We start from the raw sequence: 27,891 nt of genomic DNA, 5'->3' as shown, positions 1-27,891 counted from the left end.
TACAAGTTGAAAATAACTCAGAGTGAAAAGTGAACGGTTCAACTCGCTTATTTTATACACACGGTATAATGGTGTCCAGTCTCCTACCGTGAGTGGGTGTGGTAGGGGGATACCCCCTATCCCCTGGGTCTGAGGTAACACGTGACTTGGTCTCGATCTGTGATTGGTTGGACGGATCTTCATAAGGCGAATCCGCGTTGCCCCCGATCTTCACTCTGAGTTTTGAACTTGTATTGAGCGTCATTATGGCCTTAAGGGAGAGATACCTGCAGAACGATTTCAGACCGAGAAAGCCTGATACTACCTATGAAGAAGCCATTGACCGAATGAACGAGGCCTGGACCCGATTTTATGGGAGTATGGATTTTCCCATCCGGGATTTTTTGACGGGCCGACGTTGGCTGACGCGGTTCAAGGATTCCAGTCAGCTCGAGTTGATGATCCGCCAGATATTGTTTTTTATGGACGAGCATAGTGAGAACTGGACCCGAATTCAAAGCAGGTGCTGGAGAATCGAGAAATGCTTTAGCCGAGCCTTATTTAACGCTATCCTGACCATTCGCCGTAATCTTGTATGGGACGTGAAAGTGAAGCCGCCCGTGGACCGTATTACGTATCACCGACTGATGCTGTGCTACGGGTTTGAGCCCTTTCAGTCCACGTGGACTAAGAGACAGAAGAAGACAGCGAGACGCTATGTCCTCACAATTGACTTTTATTATAGTACTTTCAACCATTGTAATCAAGTAACGATGCGAGCGATGATCGACGCGGAGGACAAATTACCCAACGTGTAAATAGTGTGAAATAAAAATCAGAGTGTGTTTTTTACAAAAAACTGTGTCTGTCTTTTCTTAGTTTGGGTCCTGTCCATTGATCAGTATGGCTTCGGCGACTCCTCGTGGGTATTCGTCGATCCATTGAAAGAACTTGCAGGTACGCTTGGGACACTTGAGATAGAGCCTGTCTGGGTTGGACTGGGAGTGGGAGGTGGCTAAGACCAAGGACTTGCTGCATAGACATCGGAAACGAGCCGAGTCGATGTTCCTGTAGCAGGGGTGGGTCTGTTCTTCGACGCGTCTCAGGTAAGTGCCCACCTCTTTGACGCCGCAGGTCACATAACACTTGGTGTAGAATCTGGAAGAGGAGCATCGGTAATATTCCCAGGTACCACCGTCTGGGGTTCGCACGCTTCCGTATGTCAGGGGTACCATGCAACGTGGGCAGATGGAATCTTGGGGTTTCAGTTGGTTCAGGAACTGATCGGGGTCGAATTCCTCCAACACTTGGACTTCGGTGAATTCTCCTCGGTCATCCACTTCAGGTGATACTTCTACGAGGTCGTCTTTCTTGAATTTGTCGAGTCCCATGGCTTCCAGGACTTGCATGGTTCGAGGAGGTGACTCTCTGATCACGGTCATGCATCCGCCTTGAATGGCAGGTAGCTTTGAGTCTGTGAAGATAGAGAACGAGTTAGTATCCCAACAAGGTGTTTTCACGTCGCATGGTTTCTAGGATGTGGGTGGTTTTTCGCACGTTCTTGGGGGTCAGTCTTTGCCTTCGCTTGTCATGGTTACTTTTCATTTGGCATTTACATTCTTGACGTTGGATCGAAAAGGCGCTCCATGGTCGCGAGAAGCCTTTGAGAGGGACGGTGGTCCAACTGACCGAGTCCGGGGTGATCTCTTTGAAGAGGACGCGTTCGTTGAAACGGAGTCTGGCACGAGGTTTTTTGAATAACCATCTATCTAAGGCGGATTGTAGTTTACCTTCTCCTTCCACTCTCTTGGGTAAGAGCAGTTTCTTACGCGCCTCCTTCTTTTTTCTTTTTTTACTGTCGGGTTCGACGTGTGAATCCATGACGACTTCTGCTGAAAAGTGACTCGTGATGGAATGCGCGGTTCGACTTTATGGACGTTTTTGACGACCAATCGGTGCCGTGTGGTGTGATGGGATCATGTGACGGTCTTCGTTCCGATTGGCGGATCTGAAAAAGGGCGCGTGATCCGGGAAAGTACGGAGTGAAAAGTGGATCCACAGCGCGGGTATAAAAGGAGCCCGTTGGACGCAGCGAATCAGTCTCGACTTGCTCTTGACGCGGTGATGACCTGTAGGATTTTGGATGCGAGAGACGTGCAAGAGATCCTTGAAGATCTTAGACAACAGTTGAATCGAGCTTCTGACGTTTTGGATACAATCGAAAAAGAAGGCGAAAGACCGTTACACGGGAAGATAATTGAATTGGAGTTACGTCTTGTCTCTCCTTTGTACTATAGGCTCCAGAGGCACTTGATTGACTGGGGTGTGCGTAGTTGCTATCCTCATTTGTCTGGCTTGGAGGTCACCAAGTTGGCAGATCGAGAAGGAAAGAAGTTTAACGAGGCTGTCGGAGAGAGGTTAATACGACTTACTATAGCAACTCGAACCAGATTCGGGACCTCGTGGAGCAGATCGTGGATCAGAAGGTACACACTTTAAGAGATCTCGATGCCATTCCGGAGGCTAAAGTGGACATGTACATTTTTGACAATCTCTTCGAACCGTTAGGTCAAATACCCGATAGTCTGTGGTCTTTTGAGCTCTTGATGAGACGTCGTCCTGACTGGGGTGGTACGATTTTGGAGATGATGAAGAAGAACGAACACGTGTTTTTGTTCTGTGGTGAGTGGTGTCGCGTGATGTACAGAAGTGGTAGCGGTCAATTCAAATTCATTCATTGTCGGGATCCCACCCTGGACGCCGAGCGTGCCTGTTTTATCGCCACAGATCACCTCACGTACATGATGAGCGATGTCATCCGTGATCTGTTTGAACCCTTGCGGTTCGCTCGCGACCTGTCACGACGGGTGAAGGAGTCGGACCAGAGTCCCAAGGTGGAGGAGATACTGACGTTCAACAGGTGCGCTCACAAGGAAACGTGTCTGAAGTTGGAAGAGTTGATCTACGATATCATGCGTCAGCGTGATCTGTGGAAGGATCGGTTTTTCTTCCGTGCCCTTGAAGCGGAGGAGGATGACCTGTGTGGTGAGTGTAGAGAGAGTATGCGTCAAGCATTCTATGTGAACGGGGACGAGGAGGAAGCCCTGAAGTGGAGACCCGGTAAATGTGATTGGAGAAATTGTAAATATTATGCCATGGATACCTATGAGGAAGACTGTGATAATGAGTACGGTCAAGATTGTAAGAACACGGACTATGCTCATTACTTTTCAGATTCGGACTAAGTCTTTTTCGCCTTCTTTTTCGTGTTATCCAATCAGAGTCGATTTTTACGTAAGAACCAATCAGGCACGACGTTTTTTGTACATATAAGAAAGTGTGAATAAAGAATTGGGTTCAAATCATTATGTCTCATGCTTTGAGTTGGTTGATCTCGAGAATGTGTACGACCATAGCCGATCGATGGTGTTGGACGACCTTGTGTTCCAAGTGCACTAGTGTCTACGAGCGATACGGTAAGGGTGAACCCATCCCCGACCATTTCAGCGATTCGCCCTTGGAGGTGTTTGACTATACCGACGTCGAACCCAACGTGATGCGTTTTGTCGTTTATATCTTGTGGTTGAAACGGCAACCCGATTCATTTAAGAAGTATCTCGAGGTACGGGAGCAACGTTTCGAGTTGTGGAGACAGTGCGTGTACAAACTTTATCGACTATGAAGAAGCAAAAGCCGCTTTCGACCGGGACGTTACTGGGACGGTATCGGGATCCTTCCAGACCCGGTAGTCTAGGCGGTCTGACGCGATTCGCCCAGGCCAATAAGATCTCGGTACGACGTGCTCGCGAGGTCCTGCAACGGGATTTGGGGTACACGCTGCACAAACCCAGACGTCGTCGGTTTCCCACGGTCCCGGTGGTGGTGTTCGGCATCGACGAGCAGTGGACGGCCGACCTGATCGAGGTGATCAATATTTCAAGGTACAATAAAGGGTATCGTTATCTCTTGACGGTAGTGGACGTGTTTTCCAAGCACGCCTGGGTCCAGCCCTTGAAGAGCAAGACGGGTAAAGCGGTGACGGAAGCCATGGCTAAGATCTTGAAAGGAGGTAGAAGACCCATCAATCTCCAGACGGACGACGGGAAGGAATTCTACAACAAGACGTTTCAGGATTTGATGAAGCAGAAAGGCATTCATCATTTTTCGACGCGCGGGGATACGAAATCCAGTGTGGTGGAACGGTTCAATCGGACCCTGAAAGAACGTTTGTACCGATACTTCACCGTGAAGAATACGATGACGTATGTGCCCGTGTTACAAGAGTTGGTCCGAGGGTACAATCGATCGTATCATCGCAGTATCAAGATGGCTCCCGATCAAGTGACTTTAGCCAATAGCGAGGACGTGTGGGAGACTCTTTACGGAAAAAAAGAAAAAAGGGAAATTGAAGAAACCGCAACTCAAAGTCGGGGATCGTGTGAGACTGAACAAGAAGTTCCGTCAATTCAAGAAAGGGTATTTACCCGGTTGGACCGAAGAGGTGTTTGTGATACGCGGAGTGCGTCCTGGGAAGGTCACCACGTACAAGGTGGAAGAATGGGACGGTACGGCGGTGGAGGGTACGTTTTACGCGCAAGATTTGCAAAAGGTGGACGTGAAAGACGACGATCTGTTCCGCATCGACAAGATCGTCAAACGAAAAGGGGATAAAGTCTTGGTGCGTTGGAAAGGTTGGCCAGTCAAGTACGACAGTTGGGTGGATAAAAAAGGCTTGTACGTGACCCAAAAGCCCAAGACGAAAAAATGAAAGACTTTTACGTGCAGTTGATGAGCAATGCCAGCACGAGCGAGTTCACGGACAACAAGGCCCACAGTTTCAAGAACCGTCTGCCGTATCCGCTCCTGTTTGAATCCGACAAGGAATGGAAAGTGGGATTGGCGAGCGTGTCTTACCCGATTCCTCCGTCACGACCGCATCAAGTACCAGTCCCTCAAGCGCACGACTTTGACGACGACGACTACGTGTTTGGCCTGGACTGGACCATTGAAACGTTCAGGTTGCTAGACGACGGGATTACGTGGCGTCCTTATCGATACCCCGTCACATTTTACGTCAGCGGAAAGGAACTGAACCGTGACCGACACAAAGTGACGAGTGGCAGATCTCTCATGCAATACCTCATCAATCGTTTTCACGAACGCCTGTATCATTACATGGATCATGAGGGTGAAAGTCTACGAGCACCGAACGGGAAAAAATACTACCCCGTGTTCCGATGGGAGGGGAACGATTTGATTATCGACAACACCGACACGTTCCTCGACGAGTCCGGAGACAGAAAACGTCCCAGAGTGTATTTTGGTACTAAACTGGTCAAGAAGTTGGGTTTGATTCGCGAGGAATCGTGTTACTCCGTTCACTTGAACATGAATATGATCAAGGTCTTTCCCAACGACAAAGTCCCGTCTGATTTCAAGAAAGACTGGACCAACCATGACAGCAATCGATCTCGTGAATTTTGGAATTTGGACAGCCACGGGACGTTACAGCTCAGTCCCTATTGCAACTGGCGCTTCAGTTACTTGGACGAGGAATACGCCAAGACCTACAATCGTGGAGTCGTCGTTCATCCGGACCTCCCTCCGCCTCGGAGTCCCATGTACCTGTATTCGAATGTGGGTCGTAGCACCATCACGGGGAATCGAGTCACGGATCTCTTGAGAGAAGTCCCCCACGACTCGCTCAAGACGACGTACGAACCGACTCAGATTCAATATAAACCCGTGCGCAGCAACGTCTTGGATATAGTGGAGGTGCAATTGGCCGAGAACGACGGAAGACTGGTGGACTTTACCTCGGGCGTGACGTCGGTGACATTACACTTTAAGGATGAATGAGTCTGTCGACGACTTTTACGTGCAACTGATGAGCAATGCCAGCACGAGCGAGTTCCCGGACAACAAGGCCCACAGTTTCAAGAACCGTCTGCCGAACCCGTTGCAGTTGAGAGAGTCGGGATGGAAAGTGGGTATCAGCGACCTCTCGTTTCCGTCCGCGACGCGTAAGATGGACTTGAAAGATTCTCTTCTGTTTGAAATCTGGTGGATCGATATGGTGAACGCCTCCATAAACCTATACAGCCGGGTCTCTTCAGCGACGCGAGAAAGCGATTTGGAATTCACGCCGAGGACCGGTACCGAGTTGATGAACGCGATACGAGATCGATACCTGCATAGGTTGAGATCTAGAACGGATGCCGACGTGACGATGTACAAGAAAAAGAGTAAACCCGACGATCCCACCGAATTGCTGTACACGGTCATGCATCGGGCCGAGCATGGAGAATGCGTCCTGGACAATTCGAGAACGTGCCTCAGCCTCCTGATCAACGGTAAACGCGTCTACCCGCAAATGAACATCGGCATCGAATTGGCCAAGAAGATGAAATGGGTGAAGATGGGAAGATTACAGAACGGACAACCGGGTTACGTCTTGCGACCCCACCTGAGGAAAGAATTTCCCAAGGAAGTCGTACCCACGGCCACGGACTTGATCATAGCTCAGAATGACGGGGACGAGACATTTTACAAGATCGACCCGGACACCTTACATTTGAGTTGTTTCATCAATTGGGTGTTCACGGACCTGGATCGCAGTTACGAAGAGGCGTTCGGTCACGAGCGTCGTTCCTTGTTCGTGTATTCGAATGTGGGACAGAGTATGGTGACGGGGAATCAAGTCACGGACCTGTTGAAACAAGTGCGTTACGATCCGGACGTGATCGACCTTCAACCGAGACACATCCTATATCTACCGGTGCGCACGACCTTTTTGGACATTGTCGAGACGCAGGTATCTGAGAACGACGGGCGACTGGTGGACTTTGCGTCGGGCGTGACCACGATCACGTTGCATTTCAAGAAAGGATGAGTGATTTTTACGTCAGCTTACCCAGTCACAGCAGTAAGAGCGAGTTCCCGGACAACAAGTCGAACCATTTCAAGATCAGGTTACCACACCCCTTACGCCTGAATGGAGACGGAGGATGGAGAGTGGGAATGAGTAGCATCTCTCTACCTGACGCGAGAGTGACGATCTCATCCCTGTCGAATGAAGAAGGTGAAGCTAAGGTTGTATTGGCTTTCACATTATGGCGACGAGTTGATCAACCTACTTCGAACATCTATACGGTGGGAAGAGCCTCATTCGACACTGAAGACCTCAAGGAGGTATTTTACAACGTGAGTGGTGTTGGATTCATGAAATCCATGATCGCTTATTTCGAGCGACAACGCATCTACGCGAATAATGGTCCTAAATTGGGATCCCAATACTTCAACAGTGATGGTAAAAGAACCTACGTCAAGTTCAAGTGGGAAGGCGAAGACCTTGTTACAGACAATAAGGACATCTTAAGACCCTACAGTGACCAGCCGGCTTTGTGGTTCAACGTCGCTTTGGCTGAGAAATTGGGATGGATCAAGAAGGATGGAGATAATTACAGTCTGGGACCTAACTTACAGATTGAATTTTTTGAAGATAAAATTCCTGATATTGGCGTCGTGTCTGACTTACATGACGATGATGGCTTTCCTGTGTTTTGGTCTGTCTCATTACCTATTAAGGGTCAAAAATATTTGAAACTCAGCATCTATTGCAATTGGCGTTTTCTGAACCTGAACAAAGCGTTCGAGGCCTTGGTGGGAAGCAGTTCGCGTTCCTTGTTCGTCTACTCGGACGTGTGTAGAAGTGGCGTGGTGGGAAATCAAGTCACGGATTTACTGAGAGAGGTCAACTTGATTCGAAGAGGTGCGGGTGTTCAGTATTTCGAGCCTTACCACATTCAATATATTCCCGTGCGCAAAGACGTCATTGACATAATAGAGGTGCAAGTGGCTGAGACAACTGGAGAACTGACGACCTTTGGACCTGGCAATACGATCGTGACGTTACACTTTAAGAAAGAATGATCGGTGGAACGTTGGTACGATTTCATCCCGATAAAATGAGGCAATCCGGAGACGGATTCGGCATGGCTTGGAGAGGTGTCAAGAAACGAGGTCCCGGCATTCTCCGAGACTTTATCACCGAGGCGGCCACGGAAGGTCTGAAAGGTTTAAATTCGGGCAGCAAGGGAGGAAAGCCCAATTGGAGAGGTGGACTCGCCGGGGTCAAGAGAGGAGCGACACGGGCCGTGAAACGTAAAGCGACGCAAGAGATCAAACGGGCGTTGGCGAAAAAAGTGAGAAAAGACCTCTTTGGAGTATGAATCCCATTTACTCGAGGCGCGTGAGACTTATTCCGATACGACGAACGTATAAAGGCGGATCGATCTTCCCGTCCCGATCAAAACGCCCGAACTATCGTTGGGTGCAGTCGGCCCTGAGAAGGAGACGAAGACGACGACGACGTAGACGATGACGGACCTCGTGGCTCATGCCCGTTCGGCGGGGGTTCGTAACCCTCGTCTGAACATGTTCAGTACCCCTCCCACGGATGTCAGCATGTCGTCTCGACGGTTGGTGAGAATCAACCCGTTCAATACGGGGATCAACCCCGTGACCTTCCAAGTCGATCCTCAAGAAGACTTTATCGACTTGAACGAGAGTTTCTTCGAAGTGGAATTGACCGTCAAGAAAAGTAACAACACGAATCTGGTGACGGCGGATGTCATGGGACTCGCCAATAATCTGGCCCACACTCTCTTCAAACAGATCAATGTGAGATTGAATGGTACTCTCATCAGCCCCCAGACGGATACTTACCACCTCAAAGCCTACATCGAGACCCTGTTGAACCACGACCGAGACGACGGTGAATCGATCCTGACACCCAGTGGTTGGTACAACTGTCTCGGTGTACCCGACGACGGAGATGCCGATGAATTGACTGCCAATATGTTGAATTTTGCCGCTCCTCACGCTGACTATACTGCTTTACCTCAAGATCTCAAGAACGTGGTCCTGGGACGATCCCAGTTTCTGGATGGAGAAGCCGTGACTTTGAGGTTCAAACCTTTCCTGGAAGTGTTTCATCTCAGCAAATTACTGTTACCTGGCGTGCAGATCCAGATCGACATGTACTTCAATACCCCAGCCCTGTGGACCATCCGATGGGACGGTGCTAGTACTCTCAGACTGACTGAAGCCGACGTGAAAGTGAGATTGTTCCTGTCTCAAGTGAGAGTGACTCCCTCGGTGTACCGAGAGATCATGACCAGCCTGAAAGGAGGAAGAGTGGCCACTTACCCCACGGTGAGAGGTGAAATTCGCACTTACTCGCATCCCAACGACAATCGTCATTTCGAGTGCAGCAATCCTTTCCACAGTAAACTACCTAATCGGTTAGTGGTGTTGTTGTTGAAACAAGCGGCCTTCAACGGAACCATCACCGAGAGTCCGTTCAATTTTGGAAAATTCAATCTGGCTTCCATCAAACAATTGGTGAGAGGTGAAGAGTACCCCTACGAGACCTTGGAGCTCGATCACGATGGGGACAGTAAAGATCAGAGAGGTTACTACAGATTCCTCCAAGCCTCAGGAGCGTTGTGCAGGGGAAAAGGAAACATGGTCCGAAAAGTGGATTGGGGGGACGGCAAGAGATGCAACATGTTTGTATTTGACAACACGGCCAATGGATGTTTGGACAGTCCAGTGTTGAACCCCAAGCAAGAAGGTGAACTGCGTCTGGTGATCGATTTCGGAGCCAATCCTGGAGAAAACCTGACTATCTTGTTGTACGGCGAATTCGAGAATTTGCTGGAGATCAACGAGAACCGAGTCGTCATCTACGACGTGTACCAATGAGAAGAAAAAAATGGAGAAAGTAGCCTTGAATAATATACAATTGGATCATTTGGCCCGGACGAATCCGTCCCTACGCTGTGTCTTTTACGGCACGGTCCCTTGCGATCGGCTTCCCAGGACAGTCCCTCAAGAAGGACCGACCGCTTACATCGTGAACACGGACCCTCACGACAAACCGGGCGTGCATTGGATCGCTTTGTGGGCCGACAAGAACAAGTGCGAGATCCTGGACAGTTACGGTCTACCGTTGGACGCGTACGGAACCGCCGAACCGATCCAAGAATGGTTGGATCGTCATTTCAAGTACCAGATTCACAACGGCAAGAGTCTGCAGTCCCTGTTCAGCCAGAGTTGCGGCGGTTATGCCCTGATGTTCCTGATCGACCGAGCCGAAGGTCGGGACATGAACGAGTTCTTGAATCGTTTTAAGAAAAACGAGTTTGTGGAGAACGATCGTAAAGTAGGACACATGGTAGAACGTCTGATCGTGGACGAGTTGGCCTGGCGCAAGATTTGTAAAACCCCGTGTCACCAGGACACGAGCGGTTCCTCCCGAGGAGTGCGTCATTTGTTATAAAGTAAGCTGTTCGAAATAAAAGAGGTTCATTTTTGAAAAAGAGGTTGTGTGGTAGTCATGGCTCTTCAGTTTCAAGGGCATAGACATTTGGACGACGTGATAGCCAGGTTAGAAAAACGCTATGGAAAAGCGGGTGGAAAGACGCCTCAACCCAGTGAGGCTCATTTCAAGAAAAACCAACCGCCAAAACGACAACTCAATCTGAAAATACTTCAACCCGCCAGAAGACAAGTGTCTTTTCAACCGCCGTCCGTCCTGGACACCGGTGCATTACCGGCGACTGTGACCACGCGTAGGAAACGCAAGAGAGCCGCCCCTGCCATGCCGAAGCTTTCCGAGAAGGAAGATAGGAAAAGAAGAATGAAAAAGAGGCATTGGTACGAGGACAAGTTCGGAGATTTGAGAAAATTCGCCAAGAAAAAACCTCGAAAAAAGAGATCGGCGCCTGCCAAGAAAAAAGGACGTCCCAAGAGAGCCGCTGCCAAGAGGGCCATGGCCAAGATCAGGAGTCGGGCCAAGAAAAAACCCATCTGTTTCAATCGTAAGGTCACCCTATTGGGTCTGTTGAGACGCATCCCGGCCGTCAAGACCCCATTGGCCAAGTTGTTCGGATAAAAACGGAGCGTCTCGAGACCATGGACCATTTCAAGATCATGGAACGACGCAAAGCGTTTCAATTTCACACGCCGTCGAGTTTGTTGATAGCGGGTCCATCGGGGTGCGGCAAGACGGTGTTCACCACCAAACTGCTCTTGGAGAACGGCGACTTGTTCCAACAGACACCGAAGAGTATTCATTACTGCTACGGATCGTGGCAAGACGGGTTCCAAAAGCTCAAGAAGGGAGGGGTCAAGTTTTACGAAGGCATCCCCGACAGCGAACAGTTACCCCGATGGTTTCCCGGAGGGGGTGTGTTGGTCTTGGACGATCTGATGGACGAGGGGGGTAACGACAAGCGCGTGTTGGATCTCTTCACCAAACATTCGCATCATCGGAACATCACGGTGATTTACCTGTGTCAGGATCTATTCCCCAACGGAAAATTCGCCAAGACCATTTCCCGCAACGCACATTACATCGCGGCCTTCAAGAACCCTCGGGATCAGTTGGGGATACGGAATTTACTTCTGCAATCGTTTCCCACGCAATGGCAAGAGGTGTTGGACACGTTTCGAAAGGTCACCGATCGACCTTACGGTTACATGCTACTGGATCTTCATCCAGCCAGTCAGGACGATCAACGCGTCCTCAGTCACGTATTAAAAGACGAAGGATTCGTACGATGCCATCAGTTTGCAACCCCATCATGTTGAGGAGCGAAGTCGAGTGGTTTCCGCTGTTCATCGTCCTATGCAAGACCAGACTCAAATACTGCATGAATCCCCACGAGCTGGACTACGAACCGATGAGACAGGTCACGGAATGCGAGAGTTACCGTCAAGTACGGTCCATCATAAACGCATATAATGGTGAAGGTTTCGACTATTTGGTTCATAAACAACGAGAACTCGCCGAGAAGAAGATAGAAAGAGAAAGGTACATGGATAAAAATGAGCTCTTATGGTAGTGACGATTTCAACTTCTCGGCTCTGGAGGATTATTCGCCTTGGGGGACACCGGCTCGGACGAGTACTCCGATTCCGCCTGCAGCGGGTGTGGGTACGAGTCTGAACACTCCTCCTTCACCGCGATCGTCACTGGCGACACCGCCCCTGCCCAATGTCTCGCCCGTCGGAGTAGGCACCGCTGGCTCAGGTGCACCGCAGACCAACGTCACGGTGGGTGTCGGCAGTGCTGGATCCGTGTCGCGCGCCAATGTCACGGCAGGTGTCGGGGCACCCAGGATAACAATGTCCACACCTTTGGCACGAGCCGTTCGAGGAGGGAAACGACCGAGACGCGTCCCACGTCAAAATACACCGACGTCCTCCAGTGATTCCGGAAGCCGCAGACGAAGTAGCGCTAGTGGTAGCGGCGGTGGAAGAGGCAGAGGCAGAGGCAGAGGCGGAGGTGGAGGCGGAGGCGGAGGTGGAGGTGGAGGAGGCGGAAGTGGTAGTGACTCCACACCGCCTTCGTCGATTCGATCGGGTCGCGGAGGAAGAAGAAGGAGGCGAGGAGACCGTGTTCTCGACCAAGCCCAGATGCAACAACAATTGGAAGAGATTTTGCGCCAACAACAACAGACGGCCGCGGGTCGTCGCATTGCGGGCATCACGACCACCAACACGATTACGAGCACCTATAAAAACGGACAACGTCCTACCGTCACACGCAATTCGACCAGTGTGCGTAACTGAGAACAACCATGAGAAGACGCCGTCGTCGACCGAAAAGGAGAAAGCAATGGGGCGGTGCTCTTGCGAATGCCCTGTCTGCGATGTTACCCATTGGTAAAGGGGCTGCCTTGGGATTGGCCAAAGCGTTGGGCGGCCGCGCCGTGAAAACAGGCATCCGAGCTGGGACCGCCGCTACCATTGGTGGTGTGGGAGTGGGCGTGGGTCGCGGGATACGAAGACTTGTGAGACTTAAGAAAAGACGACCCCCTCGCCGATGAAAAACCATTCGAATCAAGATGTTGAGGAGTGAAGTCGAGTGGTTCCCCTACTTTTTGCATCTATGCCGATGCTCTCGCTCTTACTGGGATGCGACCAGCATGGATCACGAAGACATGAAACGTATCGCGGACGAGTGCGATAGTTACAGACAAGTCCAGGACATCCTGAACCAATCCGTGGAAACCACCTTCAAGGACGAGATCTGGGAATACAAGCAACAAGCTAAAAGGATCGAACGTCCCGACAGAAAGTCAGACTACGTTTGGCACTGGTTAGAGAAGAGTCATGAGTACTTCGGTCTGTTTATTGGATGAACCTTTCAACACCGTGGTGGATTTGGATTCCCTGAAACGTTTGGACGTCTTGTACGCTTTCTACCACAAGTATTGGTGGTGTCGAAGACAGATGTTCGGTTACTACAAATTGTGCAACGCCATTCTCAACGGACTGGCCTTACTGACGGTGGCCGTGAGTATCGTCTTGGGATCCGTGTGGAAAGATGGGTACACGGTGGTAGGAATGACGGCTTTCGCCACCTTACTGAAAGGATGGAACGATTTCAAGAAGTATTCGTTCAAGATGGACATGGCCCAATTCGCTTACACGACGTACGAAAAGACGCTGACTGAACTGAGGAACTACGCTTTGGGTGGCGTGGAGGAATTGGATGGGTTTTTGACCAAGATGCAAACGTTGGACGACGTGGTGACGGATTTCACATCTCCCACGTACGACCGATACGTTCGAGACTACGCCCTACGATTTCGTCACGTGTCGCTATAAAAAAATGACATCGCGGTCATCCTCTTCATTCAGAACCAACATGCCCAAGAGGTCAAGGAGAAAGAAAACGTCTTCGAAAAGACGTAAAACCACTAAAAGAAGACGGTACCAAAGGGGAGAAGGGGTTGTCAGTGTGGTGGCGGGTTTACCCAAGGCGGCTTGGAGTATCACCAAAGGCATCGGAAGCCTGAGAGAAAGACAAGAACGGGCGCATACCAGAAGGATGCAGGAACGGATGAGACGAGGTGAAAAAATTCCACACAAGGGCGAAGAGTTCCGATGCTCCATCATGTGAAATAATAAAAGGACGAGACTAGCCGTCGTACACCTCACTCGTCACCATGACAGCCCGAAGGAGGAGACGAAGAAGGAGACAGAAAGGGGGTGATTTGGCGAGTATGATGAGAGCAGCGGGTATGGGTGCTCTGGCTGGACCCTTCGGTTTAATGGACAGACATATCCATAAGAACAGGGGAAAGATCGAAAGAGTCTTACGCAGGATACCCTTTCAAACGGCCTTCAGGCGTCGAGGAAAGCGATAAAAGGAGTACGTCAATCCACTCGTGTGCATAAGTCCACGATGAAGCGGTTACGACGACAACGTCCTTTCCTGACGCGCGTCCTGAAAGAAGCCAATCGGAACAAACGTCAACGGATGTTACAAATCGCCGACAAAGATCAGATCAACGCCATCAGCGAGATGGTTCTCAATTTGCTGAAAAAGAGGATCCCCATCAACGCAACGACTTATGGGAAACTGAAAAGACATAAAAGGGTTCTGCGCGAAGTGGGTAGACGCAAAAACTCTCTCAAGCGTCGAAGAGAACATCTCCTCACCCAAAACGGAGCGGGGTTCTGGAGCGGTTTGCACGGTTGTTTCAAAGCATGTTGTGTACGGTGAAAGGACGCAGTGAGGACGGTTACCCGCTGGAGGGGATCGACGTCATACCCAATTTCCCACCGAGAGAAGACGAGTCCAACAATACCATTCCTAAACTCGTGCAGTTGTTGCAAGACGCCAATCGTCGCGAAGCCCGATGGAAAGACTCGTACGAGTTCTTGAACAAGAGGTACCACGACCTGTATCAAGAATACATGGCTTTAAAGTTCGGTGACTTCTGCCAAACCTGTCAAACGAAACGAGATACCACGCCGCCCGGTGGGTGCATCGAGTTGTGCAGGGAGTGCGGTAAAGGCAAGCGAACCGTTCGAAGTCTCGAACTCGAGTTGGAAAAGAAAGACGAATCCATACGGTACTGGCAAGACTGTTACGAGACGGCCTTGAGAGAATTGTCCGAGTTTCCTGACACGACCTTGAGTCAGAAGGTATGAACGAAGTCATGATGGTGCCCGTTCAAGAATTCAATCGTCTGCAAGATTATTACAAGGGTAAGATCAGCCAGAATGCCTTGTTGAACAAAGCCGGACGTCTGGCCGCCGAAGAACATCTCATCCTGAACGACAAACGCATCCCCGATAGCATGGCCGTCAAGATGACCAAACCCATCGCCTCCGAGGAAGGGAAACTGGTGAAACGTATACGGACGGGTAAAAGCGGTCCCATCTCGTACCAGGGAACGACAGAACCCGAAGGCATGGTCGACGCACCCGTCGAAACTCTGTTGAAACAGATCCTCAAGGGAGTCAACCAACCAGCCGCAGCCCCCGTGATCATCCCGCCACAACCCCTTTCTACGACAGGACTGAAAAAGGAGCTGAAAACCCCCATACCCTCCACGTCAGGTTTTAAAAAGGAGAAGAAAACCCCCAAACCCTTCAGTCCATTCGAACAGGTCACGCTAGGTAAAACTCCCCTATCGTCCAAGAAAAAAGCACCCATCTCCGATAGAGCCAGACGTGTACTGAAATCACTCAGTATCGACTACGACGACGGTGGTTACAGTCCCAAAGGCAAGTCAAAGAAGTACAAGAAGGCCAAACCGTCAGCCGCAGAAAAGTTACAAGCAGGGTGGGAAGATTTCGAAGACCCCTGGAGAAGGGGACTAGACTATGACTCGGATTAAGAAGAGGAAAAAGGCACCTCCACCCCCGAGGAGAAGTACCCGACGTCGACGTCAACGAGGGTATGGGTTCGACATCCAAAAATGGTTGGGCAAGACCGGGATCGAGTTCCATTGGCCCGGTTATCAGTACATGGGACCTGGTACCAAACTGAAGAAACGTCTGGCGCGTGGAGACCCCGGGATCAACCGTCTGGACCGACTGGCCAAACAACACGACATTGACTATTCCAGGGCCAAGAACTTACAGGACAAATGGAACGCCGACACCAAGATGATCCAGGCCATTGACAAATTACCCGGACGTAAAACCATGACAGAACGCATTGTTAAGAAAATCATGCAGACCAAGAAACGTTGGAAATTGTAAAACTTTTTATTGTTGTTGTAATTAAAGTTACACACGCTTTGTTGTTTTTCAAAAAAGAGTCTCTTCAAGTCTAAATTAAATAGTGTTCCAACTGATCCATAAGTTCGGCGGTAATGTATACATTGCGCGAATATTCAAACTGAGTAGCCTGCTCTACCTTATCCTCGCGTTCAAATTGTTGAAACCATCTACCCATGTCGTGTAACATAAACGACATCTTATCAAGCTCAGCAGCTATTTCAGTTATCATTTTTTCTGTTTCCCGTCTTTCTTGCATTCGTCTTACTCTGTTTTCTTCTGCTTCCTTCCTATTTTTCCTGATCTTTTCAAGTCTCCGTTTTACAGGATCCTCGGGTTCCGCTAACATGCGTTCTAACTCTGCTACCAACCCTTCATCAGGCTCAGAGTCAGAGTCAGAGGAGGAATAAGACAACCGCCTCCCACGGCGTTGCGGTGGGGGTAATGCCAGTAGTGCTGCAGTGGTATTGGTGGTAGTGCTCTTAGCGGCGGTGGTCGTGGTGTTGGATGGCGGTAGTGCTCTTAGTGGTAATGCTCTTAGTGGTAATGCTCTTTGTGGTAATGTCGATAGTGGCGGTAGTGTTGCAGTGGTAATGGTGGTGGTAGTGCTCTTAGCGGCGGTGGTCGTGGTGTTCGGTAGTGCTCTTAGTGGTAATGCTCTTTGTGGTAATGTCGATAGTGGCGGTAGTGTTGCAGTGGTAATGGTGGTGGTAGTGCTCTTAGCGGCGGTGGTCGTGGTGTTGGATGGCGGTAGTGTTCCCCTGAAATCCGTTAGCACAACCCGAACTCCAAACAAACCCCGAAGAATTTCATCCGGATCATATTCACACTCGTACTCTTTCCTACGTCGTGTTCCAGGTAAAAGGGAGCGACGTTTGCGCTCCCTATAACGACGTTTTTGGACCCTCACCTGCTCTGGATTGTTCCTTCTCCAACGATTCAATGCGTCGCGCACCATGTCACGCATCTTGTCCCGGTTTCGTGCACGATACCGTCTTTTCTGCTCGCGAACTTTCTCCGGATTTTTCTTTTTCCATTCTCGCACGTACTCTCTTGTTCTCACTCTCTTTCGTTTCAATGCTGCAGCGGAGCGGGCAGGCATGGTCTTCTGTAATGGACGCTCATACAAGTTAAAAAACTCAGAGTGAAGATCGGGGACGGCGCGGATTCGCTTCACGCAGATCCGTCCAACCAATCACAGTGCAAAGACCAAGTCACGTGTTACCACCGACCCAGGGGATAGGGGGGGTATACCCCACTCGGTCGGAGACTGGACACCATTATACCGTGTGTATAAAAAATCGAGTCGAACCGTTCAAGTCACTCTGAGTTTTTGACTTGTATCGAGCGCTGGAAAAAATCATGGCACAAGAGCTGACCGACGAGGAGATGAACCAACAGATGGATCAACATGAAGAAGAAGCAGTGAGTATAACATGCACCCTATGTAAGAAAGTCATCCTTAGATCCGTCCAACCAATCACAGATCGAGACCAAGTCACGTGTTACCACCGACCCAGGGGATAGGGGGGTATACCCCCACTCGGTCGGAGACTGGACACCATTATACCGTGTGTATAAAAAATCGAGTCGAACCGTTCAAGTCACTCTGAGTTTTTGACTTGTATCGAGCGCTGGAAAAAATCATGGCACAAGAGCTGACCGACGAGGAGATGAACCAACAGATGGATCAACATGAAGAAGAAGCAGTGAGTATAACATGCACCCTATGTAAGAAAGTCATCCTTAGATCCGTCCAACCAATCACAGATCGAGACCAAGTCACGTGTTACCACCGACCCAGGGGATAGGGGGGTATACCCCCACTCGGTCGGAGACTGGACACCATTATACCGTGTGTATAAAAAATCGAGTCGAACCGTTCAAGTCACTCTGAGTTTTTGACTTGTATCGAGCGCTGGAAAAAATCATGGCACAAGAGCTGACCGACGAGGAGATGAACCAACAGATGGATCAACATGAAGAAGAAGCAGTGAGTATAACATGCACCCTATGTAAGAAAGTCATCCTTAGAACCGAAACCTGCGCTCGTACCAAGTGCTGTCGTTACTACGTGCATTTCGATTGCTTCGCCAGGGAACTCGATGATCAGTTGATGAACAGGGGAGTGACCGCTGAGAAGTTGCACTGTCAAATCTGTCACACACCGTGTTATCTAACCACGTTCGTTGCTTCCCTAGACAACTGACCATGGAACTGAGACTCGTCGTCGCCTCCTTTACCCTAGAGTTCTACCTCCGTTTGGACTTGAGATTTTGTTTCGTTGTGTTTTGTGGTTACAAATTCTCACGACATCTTTGTCACGCCTTGTTCGTCACCTTCTTTTCATAGAGTTACTGGGACCGACTACCAACAGAGATACAGTGTCACATACTTTGCCTGGCAACCTGGCAGTACATATTCGACCGCAGGAACAATGAACTATTGAACAAACTTCATGAACAAATTGTATATTACGATATACTGAAAAAACAATGGCAGTATGGGCACATAGAAATACGAACGCGTAAATGTGGAGCAAACTTGTGTAATTGTAACAAGGTTTATGAAAGAGTCTCTCGTCACACTACTGCATATGGTCATTATGTCGACAGTCGTGACGCGAAAATGAGAATCCATTTAGGATTTAGTTTTAACGACGCGTTAATCAATATACCCGACATAAAATTGTTTTTGTCAGATACTTTGCTTGGAAACCTGAGAGTAAAAAACAACTAATAAAAACGTTGCGTGTTCATTGTCTTCACAGAACAGACGGACCCACGACGAAGCCTTCCCCTTCGACGATGACGATGACGACTGGATCTTTGATCCGGCTCTCGACCGAGTGATGATCCAAACCGGAGGTGGTGGTACAAGACCCCTCCTAGAATTTGAATTAAGACCCGTAGGCGCCCGACGTAACTGGAGAAACGTCCTCAACAAACAACGATTCGAAGCCACGCTCAGACAACACAGAGCTGTGACTCCCACGGACAATCTAGGTCAAGAATTAACTGAGGCCCTTCAACGGTCCATCGAGCAACAAATCGCTCAGGATCCTACCCTGACACCCAACTCCACGATCCATTTCACCATGCAGTCCAGTGCCTTCACGCACGCCTTTCAATCCACTACCTTCACCGTGCGCGAATTCGAAGAAGGGAGTGAAAGACTAGACACTTATCTCCAGTCTCTCGCGGCCAAACTCAACTCCAACGAAGAATTCACTCCCGACGACACGTTCACCATGGAAACCACTTTCATACGCACCCCAGGTCCAGGGCGTGGGCACGGAAAACGATACAAGCCGAGTTGTGCCGCCGTACGGGGAATCGTCAAACGGTCGCGCGTGACCATCAAAAACAAAGACAATCTCTGCTGCGCTCGCGCCATCGTCACCATGAAAGCCCTGGTAGACGCAAACGGGAATCCGCGTGACCAAGATTACCACAATCTCCAACAGGGACTACCCGTCCAAGAGCGATTGGCCAAAGAACTCCACCGTCTAGCCAACGTCCCCGAGGGACCATGTGGCATCCCCGAACTACAAACGTTCCAACAGGCACTCCCTGGCTACCAGATCAAAGTCATGTCTATTGACCCTCCTCACATGCTCATCTACGCGGGACCCGAACCCTCGGACAAGATCATTCGCCTCATCAAAGAAGACAGTCACTACGACGGATGCAATTCGTTTAGTGGCTTCCTAAGCAAATCCTACTTCTGCGACGAATGCAATCGAGGATTCGACCACGATGACTTTAAAAATCATACCTGCAACGGTAAATGGTGCCCCGCCTGCAAACGAAAGGACTGCCCCGATTTCATCGAAAAAAAACGACCCCTAGCGCGAGGCAAGTTTCCCGAACCCACCTCCATCTGCCGATTGTGTCACAGAAAATTCTTCGGAGACCAATGCTACAACTACCACTTGCAACGGCGGAGTTTCAGCATCCCCTCCATCTGCGACACTTACAAAAAGTGTCCGGACTGTTGCCACGTCTACGAAACTAAACGCAGGACTGGACGAGGAGGTGACCGTCGTACCCCCGTTCACAAGTGCGGATGGGGCGAATGCCACATCTGCGAAAAGAAAGTCTTTCTGCCGACGCACCGATGTTACATCCAACGCATCCCCGAAAACGAAGACGAGCCCAAAAAGAAACGCGTGCCGCGCGACGAAGTCAACGGTCGACCCTTCGAAGAACCCGAACCCGATGATCCAGACACGCGCGTCTGGGTAGCCAGAGACCCGCCCCTTCAAGTGTACTGCGACTACGAAGCCATCACCGACGCCGAAGGGAATCAGATACCCATTCTACTCTGCTTGGAAGACGATGAAGAGGAGCAATTCTGCTCCTTCTACGGTCCCAACCGCACCGCCGACATGTTCGACCACCTCGAGTCCCTCGCCGTCGACGTGGACGGAGACGATCGGGACGTCATCGTCCTCTTTCACAATCTCAAAGGCTACGACGGGATGTTCATCTTACAACACTGTTACGCCACGCATCGAGAAGTCACAGACCAAATCACCGTTGGCACCAAGATACTGTCCCTAAAATCCGACAGACTGACTTTCAAAGATTCCCTCTGCTTTCTCCTGTTCCCGCTGGCCAACTTTCCCGCCACCTTCGGAATCCACGAACTGTGTAAGGGATTCTTCCCTCACAAATTCAACACCCTAGAAAACCAAGCGTACGAAGGACCCATGCCACCGCGAGACATGTACGATCCCGACGGCATGTCCGCCAAAAAGAAAGCCGAATTCGAACAGTGGTACCAAGAGAAAGTCAACGATAACTACCATTTCGTCTTACGGCAAGAAATGGAAGCCTACTGCGAGTCGGACGTCAAACTCCTCAAAGCGGGCTGTCAAAAGTTCCGGCAAGAATTCAAACAAAAAGCCGACTTTGACCCCATGGAGAAATGCGTCACCATCGCCTCCGCCTGCAACCGATTCTGGCGCAAGAAACTCGTCCCGCTCAACACCATCGCCTCCAGACCCCCGAGAGGATGGCACGGCGCACGATCCAATCAGTCCGTCAAAGCCCTGAAATGGCTAGCCTGGCAAGAACACTCGTTGCAACACACGGACCAAGGCGATCGCATACGCACCGTGCGAAACGGAGGCGAAATCCGACTAGCCAATCATCTCGTGGACGGATACGATCCTACCACTCGAACCGTCTACGAATTCCACGGATGTCTATGGCACGGATGTCCACGCTGTTTCCCCCGAAAACGAGACAGATATCCCATCTACCACACCGATCGCACCCTACAGGAAGTCTACGAGTCCACACTCCGCAAACACGACCTTCTCAGTCGTCAAGGCTACCAGCTCTGCGTCAAGTGGGAATGCGACTGGGACCTAGAAGTCAAAACCGACCCTGATCTCCGCCAGTTCCTAGACACGTTCGAAATCGTACACCCGCTCGATCCCAGAGAAGCCTTCTTCGGAGGGCGCACGAACGCCGTCAAACTACATCACGTGACCGACGTGGCTCAAGGAGAACAAGTCAAGTACGTCGACGTGACGTCGCTCTACCCCTGGGTCAACAAGGAATGCGTATACCCCGTAGGACACCCGCAAGTCATTGTCAACCCCCAAGATCAAGACATACTCCACTACTTCGGCATGGCCAAAGTGGACATACTACCACCTCACGAACTTTACCATCCCGTTCTACCTTTTCGGCACGGGGGTAAACTCACCTTCCCACTCTGCCGCTCGTGCGTGGAACACGAAATGACCAAACCCCTCCTAGAGAAATCACATCGCTGCCCTCACACGGCCGAGCAACGCACGCTAAGAGGGACCTGGTGCACACCCGAAATCCAGAAAGCCGTTGTCATGGGATACACGCTCATCAAGATCCACGAAGTCTACCATTTCCCACCCGAACAACGCCATAAAGGACTCTTCGCCAATTACGTGAACACCTGGCTAAAAATCAAACAGGAATCCGCTGGCTACCCGAACTGGTGTCACACCTACACAGACAAGGCACGGTACAGGCTACAATACCACCAGAAAGAAGGCATCCTTCTCGATCCGACCATGATCCTGAATAATCCAGGACGCAAAGCCACCGCCAAACTCATGCTCAACTCCTTCTGGGGCAAGTTCGGCGAAAACCTACACAAACCCACTACCCAAGTCGTCTACAACGCCACGCAACTCTTCGACCTCGTCTCCAATCCCTTCAACGACATACGACAAGTCAGAATCGCCAACGACGAAGCCCTAGAGGTCGTCCACGCCGAACTCAAAGACAATCAACCCGATAACGGACGAGTCAACATCTTCGTCGCCGCTTTCACCACCTGCTGGGCTCGGCTCAAATTATACAGCTACCTGGAACTGTTAAAGCAACAAGTTCTCTACTTTGACACCGATTCCGTCGTCTACTCGCACAAACCAGGTCAAGCCGATGTACCGTTAGGCGATTACCTGGGCGAGATGACCAACGAACTCGACGACGGCGATTTCATCGTCGATTTCACCGCCGCTGGACCCAAAAATTACGGTTACAAAACCCACCAAGGCAAAGTCTGCTGCAAAGTCCGAGACTTCTCACTCAATGTACGAGGATCACGCCAACTCAATTATGACGTCATGAGACAAAATCTACTCGACGAACTCACACAACCTCTAGAGCAACGACGCAACATCAATGTCGTCAACCCCAACTTCTTCTGGAGAAACCCAGCCACCAAACATCTCAAAGTCATCACACGGACTAAACGCTACGGACTCGTCTTCGACAAACGCGTCGTAGACACGAACACTTTCATGTCGTTTCCATACGGATACACACCATTGTAATTTTTACTTCCTGTAAAATCAATAAAAATCATTTTTTGAAACTCACTTCCTGTCTGTCGCCTTATTTGGACATGCGCGTCACAACCTCGATTTCAGGTTGTCCCATCTGCGCATGCGCCAGGTTTCGCGAATATCGGCCATCTTGGATTTACAAATTTAAGAGAATGTATGGGAAAATAGTGGTCACGTGGTATGATCCCTGCACGCTGATTGGTTACTGCCCCAACGAGCGTATATGACTACTGACCTCTTCTGAAACAGACCAGTACTTTCGGACAATGACCGAGCTTTTGGAAGGAGCTTCAGATACCTATGGGCATGGTAAAAGAGATTTTTCAACACTGGCTACCTTTTAGTTTCGAATAATAAGGCCCTCCTTCCCCTTCCCCTTCCCACCTCTCAAAAATATTTAACAGCATATATATAAACCACATTGATCCAATTCATGCTGGACAATCAGATTTATCTAGCAACTTTTTCAGTGATATTCGTACCATTTGTAAATCAGTCCTTAGGTCAGCGGGCTTTGGCAAGTCGTCTGGCAATGGCCCCAAATAACAAGTGGCGTTACTTTTGTCTCGACGCACTGAAATTTTCTAGAGAGAACAAGTGACATTAGTTAGCATGATACACTGAAGAAAGGACGTCCTCAATTGACCAGAAGCACGTGTTTATGATCACTTTTGACTATCGAGGCGAGAAAATGTTGGTATAGTTGCACAGTTAAAAGACGTTTGAACCTCCCGCAATTTTAAAGCTGACGTATTGCGCGAATGACACGATGGTACCTATTCATATAAATCTCGCAAATTGCGGCAGTTTCCTGATTTGCAATGAGAATATCCAGCCTTCGCTCCGAGCCAAACTCTCAATCATTGGAATAAGCGTTAGAGGCTTTGTAAAACTTTCAGTGGGTCAATAATGTTGTACCTCTTGGCGAACATACATCTTAACTAGCAAATCTCCCATGACAAGACGAATTTATGTTTGCGACGTAAATATTCAATACTTGCTTCGTGACAAACGTGTCAGTAACAGGAAAAAGAAATATACTCATACTAAAGTAAAAGGAGAATATTCGTAAATTTTAAGTAGCTCTTGCATTTGGCAGCTAAAGCATGAAAGTACTGAACCAGCTGTATCCTTAGCACCCCATACCATGTGGTTAAATTAACCACGAGTCCACATGAACCACGCTTGGCCATATAATTAACCCGTTTAATAACAGCTGGCAACTTTTGCCTAAGGGTGGCTGCTTGACTTCATTTATACTGCGTCACAGGTCGATTCGGTACAAAGCAATTTACACACTTACACTTTTGAAGTCATAAAGGTAGTCGGCTTCAGTGAGTCCATTGTGAGCTGGGACGTGGAAGAACTCAAGATCATTTTTCTCGTCAATTGCAATTTTCTCAACATACTTTGTTCCTCTCTCCACAATGTGAACGTTGAACTCCTCCGAATTTCTCACTGTATTTTCAGAGGGAATCTGTCAAAAAAAGAAATTCGCGCCGACCTTAATTAATGGATTCTTACGCCATGCTGGGTTTAATCTCTATGTGGTCCTAGATTGCTTAGTCTAGCTTGTAGAGCCGGTTTACGATTTGTTCAACTCCAAATCTCACTGAAACTAAAGAACAAAAAAGGCATCGACAAGAACTAAACTATCTCATCTTCCGGGCGAAAGTTACTAACTTCTCTGTGGATTACGATATGAAAAATCAGATAATAACTTACCACCGAAGCACCAGTTCCGTCAGAGATGCAGAAAAACAGAATAGAAACGATCACAGCAGATGAAAAACTCTAAAAGGAAATAAAAACCTGAGAATGAGACCGTAAAAGTTGCGATAATGAAGAACTTGATCTAATTTCGCCAGACACGACCTCTAAAGAAGAAGACGAACTAGTCTTTCAAGTTAAATTATAATATTTCTGTTGGTTCATTTTAACTTTGATAACACCAACTGTGTCTACAAGTTTGCTACGCTGTAAATGTGTCAAGGATAAATTTATAATGATGATCGACTTACCATCGTGGCAGCGAATTCAAGGCACTTTAGCAGTCAGCTTCTCCCACCTCAACAAACTGTTTTCATAGGAACGTTTCGTCGCTTTTATCCTGTTCTGAAAAGGAAATGACACAAGAAACTCAAAAGTATAATCTATAAAAATCAACTGCGAGGCGAGAATAACCTGTTTAGCAACAGAGGAAACAGATGATGATTTCCTTAAACGCTGAAACTACAAATTGCTTACAAGTGTCTGGCACAAATTTACGGGGTAGGAAATGAAGTGAAGTGAAGTGAAAGACTTTATTTAATGAGGGTGACCCGTGACAGTAACTTAAGTTACTGATAAACTTGGGGCCCTCAGCTTAAAATAATCAGAATGCTAAAAATATATTATTTACAATAAAATGCTAAAATACGATATTATTTACAATAAAATACTTAATTAAGTTACTATTAAAAATGGTTACAAATAATAAACTGGACTTACAATTTCAAATATACTACGAATAATAAGAGTCAAAAAATTCCATTAGTTTTCTGAGAGTTAAGAATAGTATTACATAATTTAGCCTTAAACGATTTAACGGACTTCTCTGTTTTTAAAGACCGGGGTAAACTGTTCCAATCTTTAATAGTTCTGACGGCGAAAGTGCGTCCTCCCTCAGAGGCGTTTCTGTGAGAGGGGCATAATAAATTTAAATTACAATTTCTAGTACTTCTCGAATGGACGTCAGAGTTTTTCCTTAAAGATGTGTTCATGTATTCAGGTAAAGTTCTGTTTATCCTTTTGTAGGCCAGTGCACATCGATTTATATAAACTTCTTTGTAAAAGGGGATCCAGTTTAGCTTATTAAATAAAGTGACAGTTCGACTAGTACGTTGTGCTGCAAGAATAATACGCGCAGCCCGTTTTTGCATACGGAGAACTCTCTCGAGTGCCTCTTTGTTACACGATGTCCATACTGTGCTTGCATACATGGAGAGTGGTTTGATTACTGCGTTATAGTAGATCAATTTTTGATTCTTTTTCAAGTAGCAGCTTATATGGCGTAGAAGACCAATTCGTTTTGAAAGTTTGTTACATAGTTCGTCAACATGTGCTTCGTAAGTTAGGTTCTCGTCGATTATCACTCCAAGAAGTTTATGGCTACCAACTTGTTCAATTTCTGCATTTTGCATCCTAGCTTCAAATTTTCCTGCGTCATGGGTTATACGTCTGCGCAGACGCTTTCCCGTAGCCAACAACGCTTTGGTTTTCTTGGTATTTATAAACATTTTGTTTTCACTAGCCCATTTCTCAACTTCTGTCAAGTCCTTTGTTAATGATTTGTTTAGTGCAGGAATAGCTTTCCAGTCTGAGCTTAAAGACAAGGTGGTATCGTCTGCATAGATATCCATAGTTGACTTGTGAACGTTTAGAGGCATGTCATTGACAAACAGGAGGAAGAGCACCGGTCCCAATATTGATCCTTGGGGAACGCCCTGTCTGATAGTCAGCTGTTCAGATGTGGTTTTCCCTAATGTGATAAATTGCTTTCTCTGAGACAGGTACGATTGAAACAAGGCAACAGACGGAGGGCTTGCACCGTAAATAGACAGCTTTTTTAGAAGAAGTTCGTGATTTATAACATCAAAAGCTTTACGAAAATCTATAAATACTAGACCGGTCACTTCGTCATTGTCCATGTTTTTCAGGATGTGATCCGTAAGTCTGATTAGAGCTGTTTCTGTAGAGTAACCTGACTTGAAGGCTGATTGATACTCATATAACATGTTGTTGTCATGTAAAAACTTAAGAAGACAGCTGGCTACGTGTTTTTCGATAATCTTCGAAAAGACAGGTAAAACTGATATCGGGCGGTAATTGTTGATATCGTTTCGTGCGCCACCCTTGTGCAGTGGTGTAACTTTTGCTACTTTCCAACGGTCTGGAAAACTGTTTGTCGATATTGAAAGGTTCAGCAATTTGCATAATGGACTTGCAAACGCTGGTGCAATAATTTTGAGTACACGAATACTTATGCCATCGTGCCCAGAGGCCTTGTTACAAGCGATTTTCCCTATGGTGTCAATGATCTGCTTAGGCGTTATTGGAGGGATGTTGAAAGCCACATTATCATTCAATCGCGAAGAGACAAAATTTTTCAACTTGGTGTCATCAAACTCTACGCCAGCGTCGTTTTCCTTGCCAATTTGATCTAGGATGTTTACGAAGTACTGATTAAGCTCATTTGCAATGGAAGCTTCGTCACTAATGATGTTGTTTCCTGTGTTTAATTCATCGATGCGAACTCGAGGTTTACTAGTCCCACTTAATGTTTTGAGTGCTTGCCAAACTCCTTTTGGATTTCCTTTGTTTTCGTCGATTTTCTTGCGGAAGAAACTTCTCTTTGTTTTTTTGATGAGACTTGTAGTTTTACCCTTTGCATGCGTATAGCGTTCCCAGTCTGCAGGCAGATTTGAAATTCGCGCCGTTTTCAACAGCTTGTCTCTTGTTTTCATAGACGACAAGATCTCTTTAGTCATCCAAGCAGGCTGGTTCGGTTTCTTGACGCGTTTAGAATTTAGTGGAATGTGCCTGTCCAAAACGTCATTTAGCATTGTTTCCATTGTAATCAAAACATCGTTTAAATCATCAAAAACAAAGGCAATGTCCCATGGGGCACATTGTAGATCATGTAATAGTTCATTTGTATTCAGATTTTTGAAGTCACGATATTCTATGGTACTGTGGGTTTGATCTCTTTGCTTTTTGGAGTATTTACGTCTAATAAAAACTGGCAAGTGGTCTGAAAGACCAATATCTGGTACAGAGATTTCAGTAACAAAACCAGGATGCGTTGTGTAGACATGGTCGAGACAAGTTGAGCTCACGGGACGTGTAACTTTGTGCACGAGTTGGCTTAAATTTAGGCTTTTTAATGCCTTCGCTAATCGATGATGTTTGTAGACATATGTATCCAAGAAGTT

At 48.2% G+C, this 27,891-nt stretch overlaps 7 protein-coding genes across 7 annotated transcripts; 5 read left to right on the top strand and 2 right to left on the bottom strand.

Moving 5' to 3' along the window:
- The first annotated feature begins 245 nt into the window (after nucleotides 1–245).
- On the top strand, nucleotides 246–3,656 carry LOC149095817 (uncharacterized). Its single transcript, XM_089281445.1, has 2 exons — nucleotides 246–746; nucleotides 2,397–3,656. Exons 1-2 carry the CDS (start codon nucleotides 246–248, stop codon nucleotides 3,222–3,224), a joined length of 1,329 nt encoding a protein of 442 aa, XP_089137571.1. The 3' UTR covers nucleotides 3,225–3,656.
- A 2,084-nt stretch (nucleotides 3,657–5,740) lies between these two features.
- LOC149095816 (uncharacterized) lies at nucleotides 5,741–7,046 on the top strand. The gene has a single exon (XM_089281706.1). It carries the CDS (start codon nucleotides 5,831–5,833, stop codon nucleotides 6,869–6,871), a length of 1,041 nt encoding a protein of 346 aa, XP_089137832.1. The 5' UTR covers nucleotides 5,741–5,830; the 3' UTR covers nucleotides 6,872–7,046.
- A 612-nt stretch (nucleotides 7,047–7,658) lies between these two features.
- LOC149095815 (uncharacterized protein F54H12.2-like) lies at nucleotides 7,659–10,441 on the top strand. The gene has a single exon (XM_089281703.1). It carries the CDS (start codon nucleotides 8,359–8,361, stop codon nucleotides 9,745–9,747), a length of 1,389 nt encoding a protein of 462 aa, XP_089137829.1. The 5' UTR covers nucleotides 7,659–8,358; the 3' UTR covers nucleotides 9,748–10,441.
- An 899-nt stretch (nucleotides 10,442–11,340) lies between these two features.
- On the top strand, nucleotides 11,341–12,767 carry LOC149095814 (uncharacterized). The gene has a single exon (XM_089281704.1). The coding sequence runs from the start codon at nucleotides 11,875–11,877 to the stop codon at nucleotides 12,619–12,621; it is 747 nt and encodes a 248-aa protein (XP_089137830.1). The 5' UTR covers nucleotides 11,341–11,874; the 3' UTR covers nucleotides 12,622–12,767.
- Nucleotides 12,768–16,040: 3,273 nt separating this feature from the next.
- LOC149095813 (uncharacterized) lies at nucleotides 16,041–17,173 on the bottom strand. The gene has a single exon (XM_089281705.1). The coding sequence runs from the start codon at nucleotides 17,171–17,173 to the stop codon at nucleotides 16,124–16,126; it is 1,050 nt and encodes a 349-aa protein (XP_089137831.1). The 3' UTR covers nucleotides 16,041–16,123.
- On the bottom strand, nucleotides 17,094–25,148 carry LOC149095811 (uncharacterized). Its single transcript, XM_089281731.1, has 5 exons — nucleotides 24,940–25,148; nucleotides 24,644–24,712; nucleotides 24,222–24,395; nucleotides 23,401–23,502; nucleotides 17,094–23,216 (listed from the first exon to the last, which is right to left on the bottom strand). The coding sequence occupies exons 1-5, from the start codon at nucleotides 24,940–24,942 to the stop codon at nucleotides 23,121–23,123; spliced, it is 444 nt and encodes a 147-aa protein (XP_089137857.1). The 5' UTR covers nucleotides 24,943–25,148; the 3' UTR covers nucleotides 17,094–23,120.
- On the top strand, nucleotides 18,833–22,152 carry LOC149095812 (uncharacterized; the record flags this gene model as incomplete). Its single annotated transcript, XM_089281444.1, has 4 exons — nucleotides 18,833–19,856; nucleotides 19,972–20,108; nucleotides 21,362–21,600; nucleotides 22,080–22,152. Coding segments are annotated over 4 exons (1,473 nt in total), but the record flags the coding sequence as incomplete, so codon positions are not given.
- Nucleotides 25,149–27,891: the final 2,743 nt, after the last annotated feature.

The sequence above is a fragment of the Orbicella faveolata genome, unplaced genomic scaffold (genome assembly GCF_042242905.1).
Source record: "Orbicella faveolata isolate gen_17 unplaced genomic scaffold, um_ofav_v1 contig_48, whole genome shotgun sequence".
Classification (NCBI taxonomy): domain Eukaryota; kingdom Metazoa; phylum Cnidaria; class Anthozoa; order Scleractinia; family Merulinidae; genus Orbicella; species Orbicella faveolata.
This window is presented reverse-complemented; position numbering and strand designations above follow the sequence as displayed.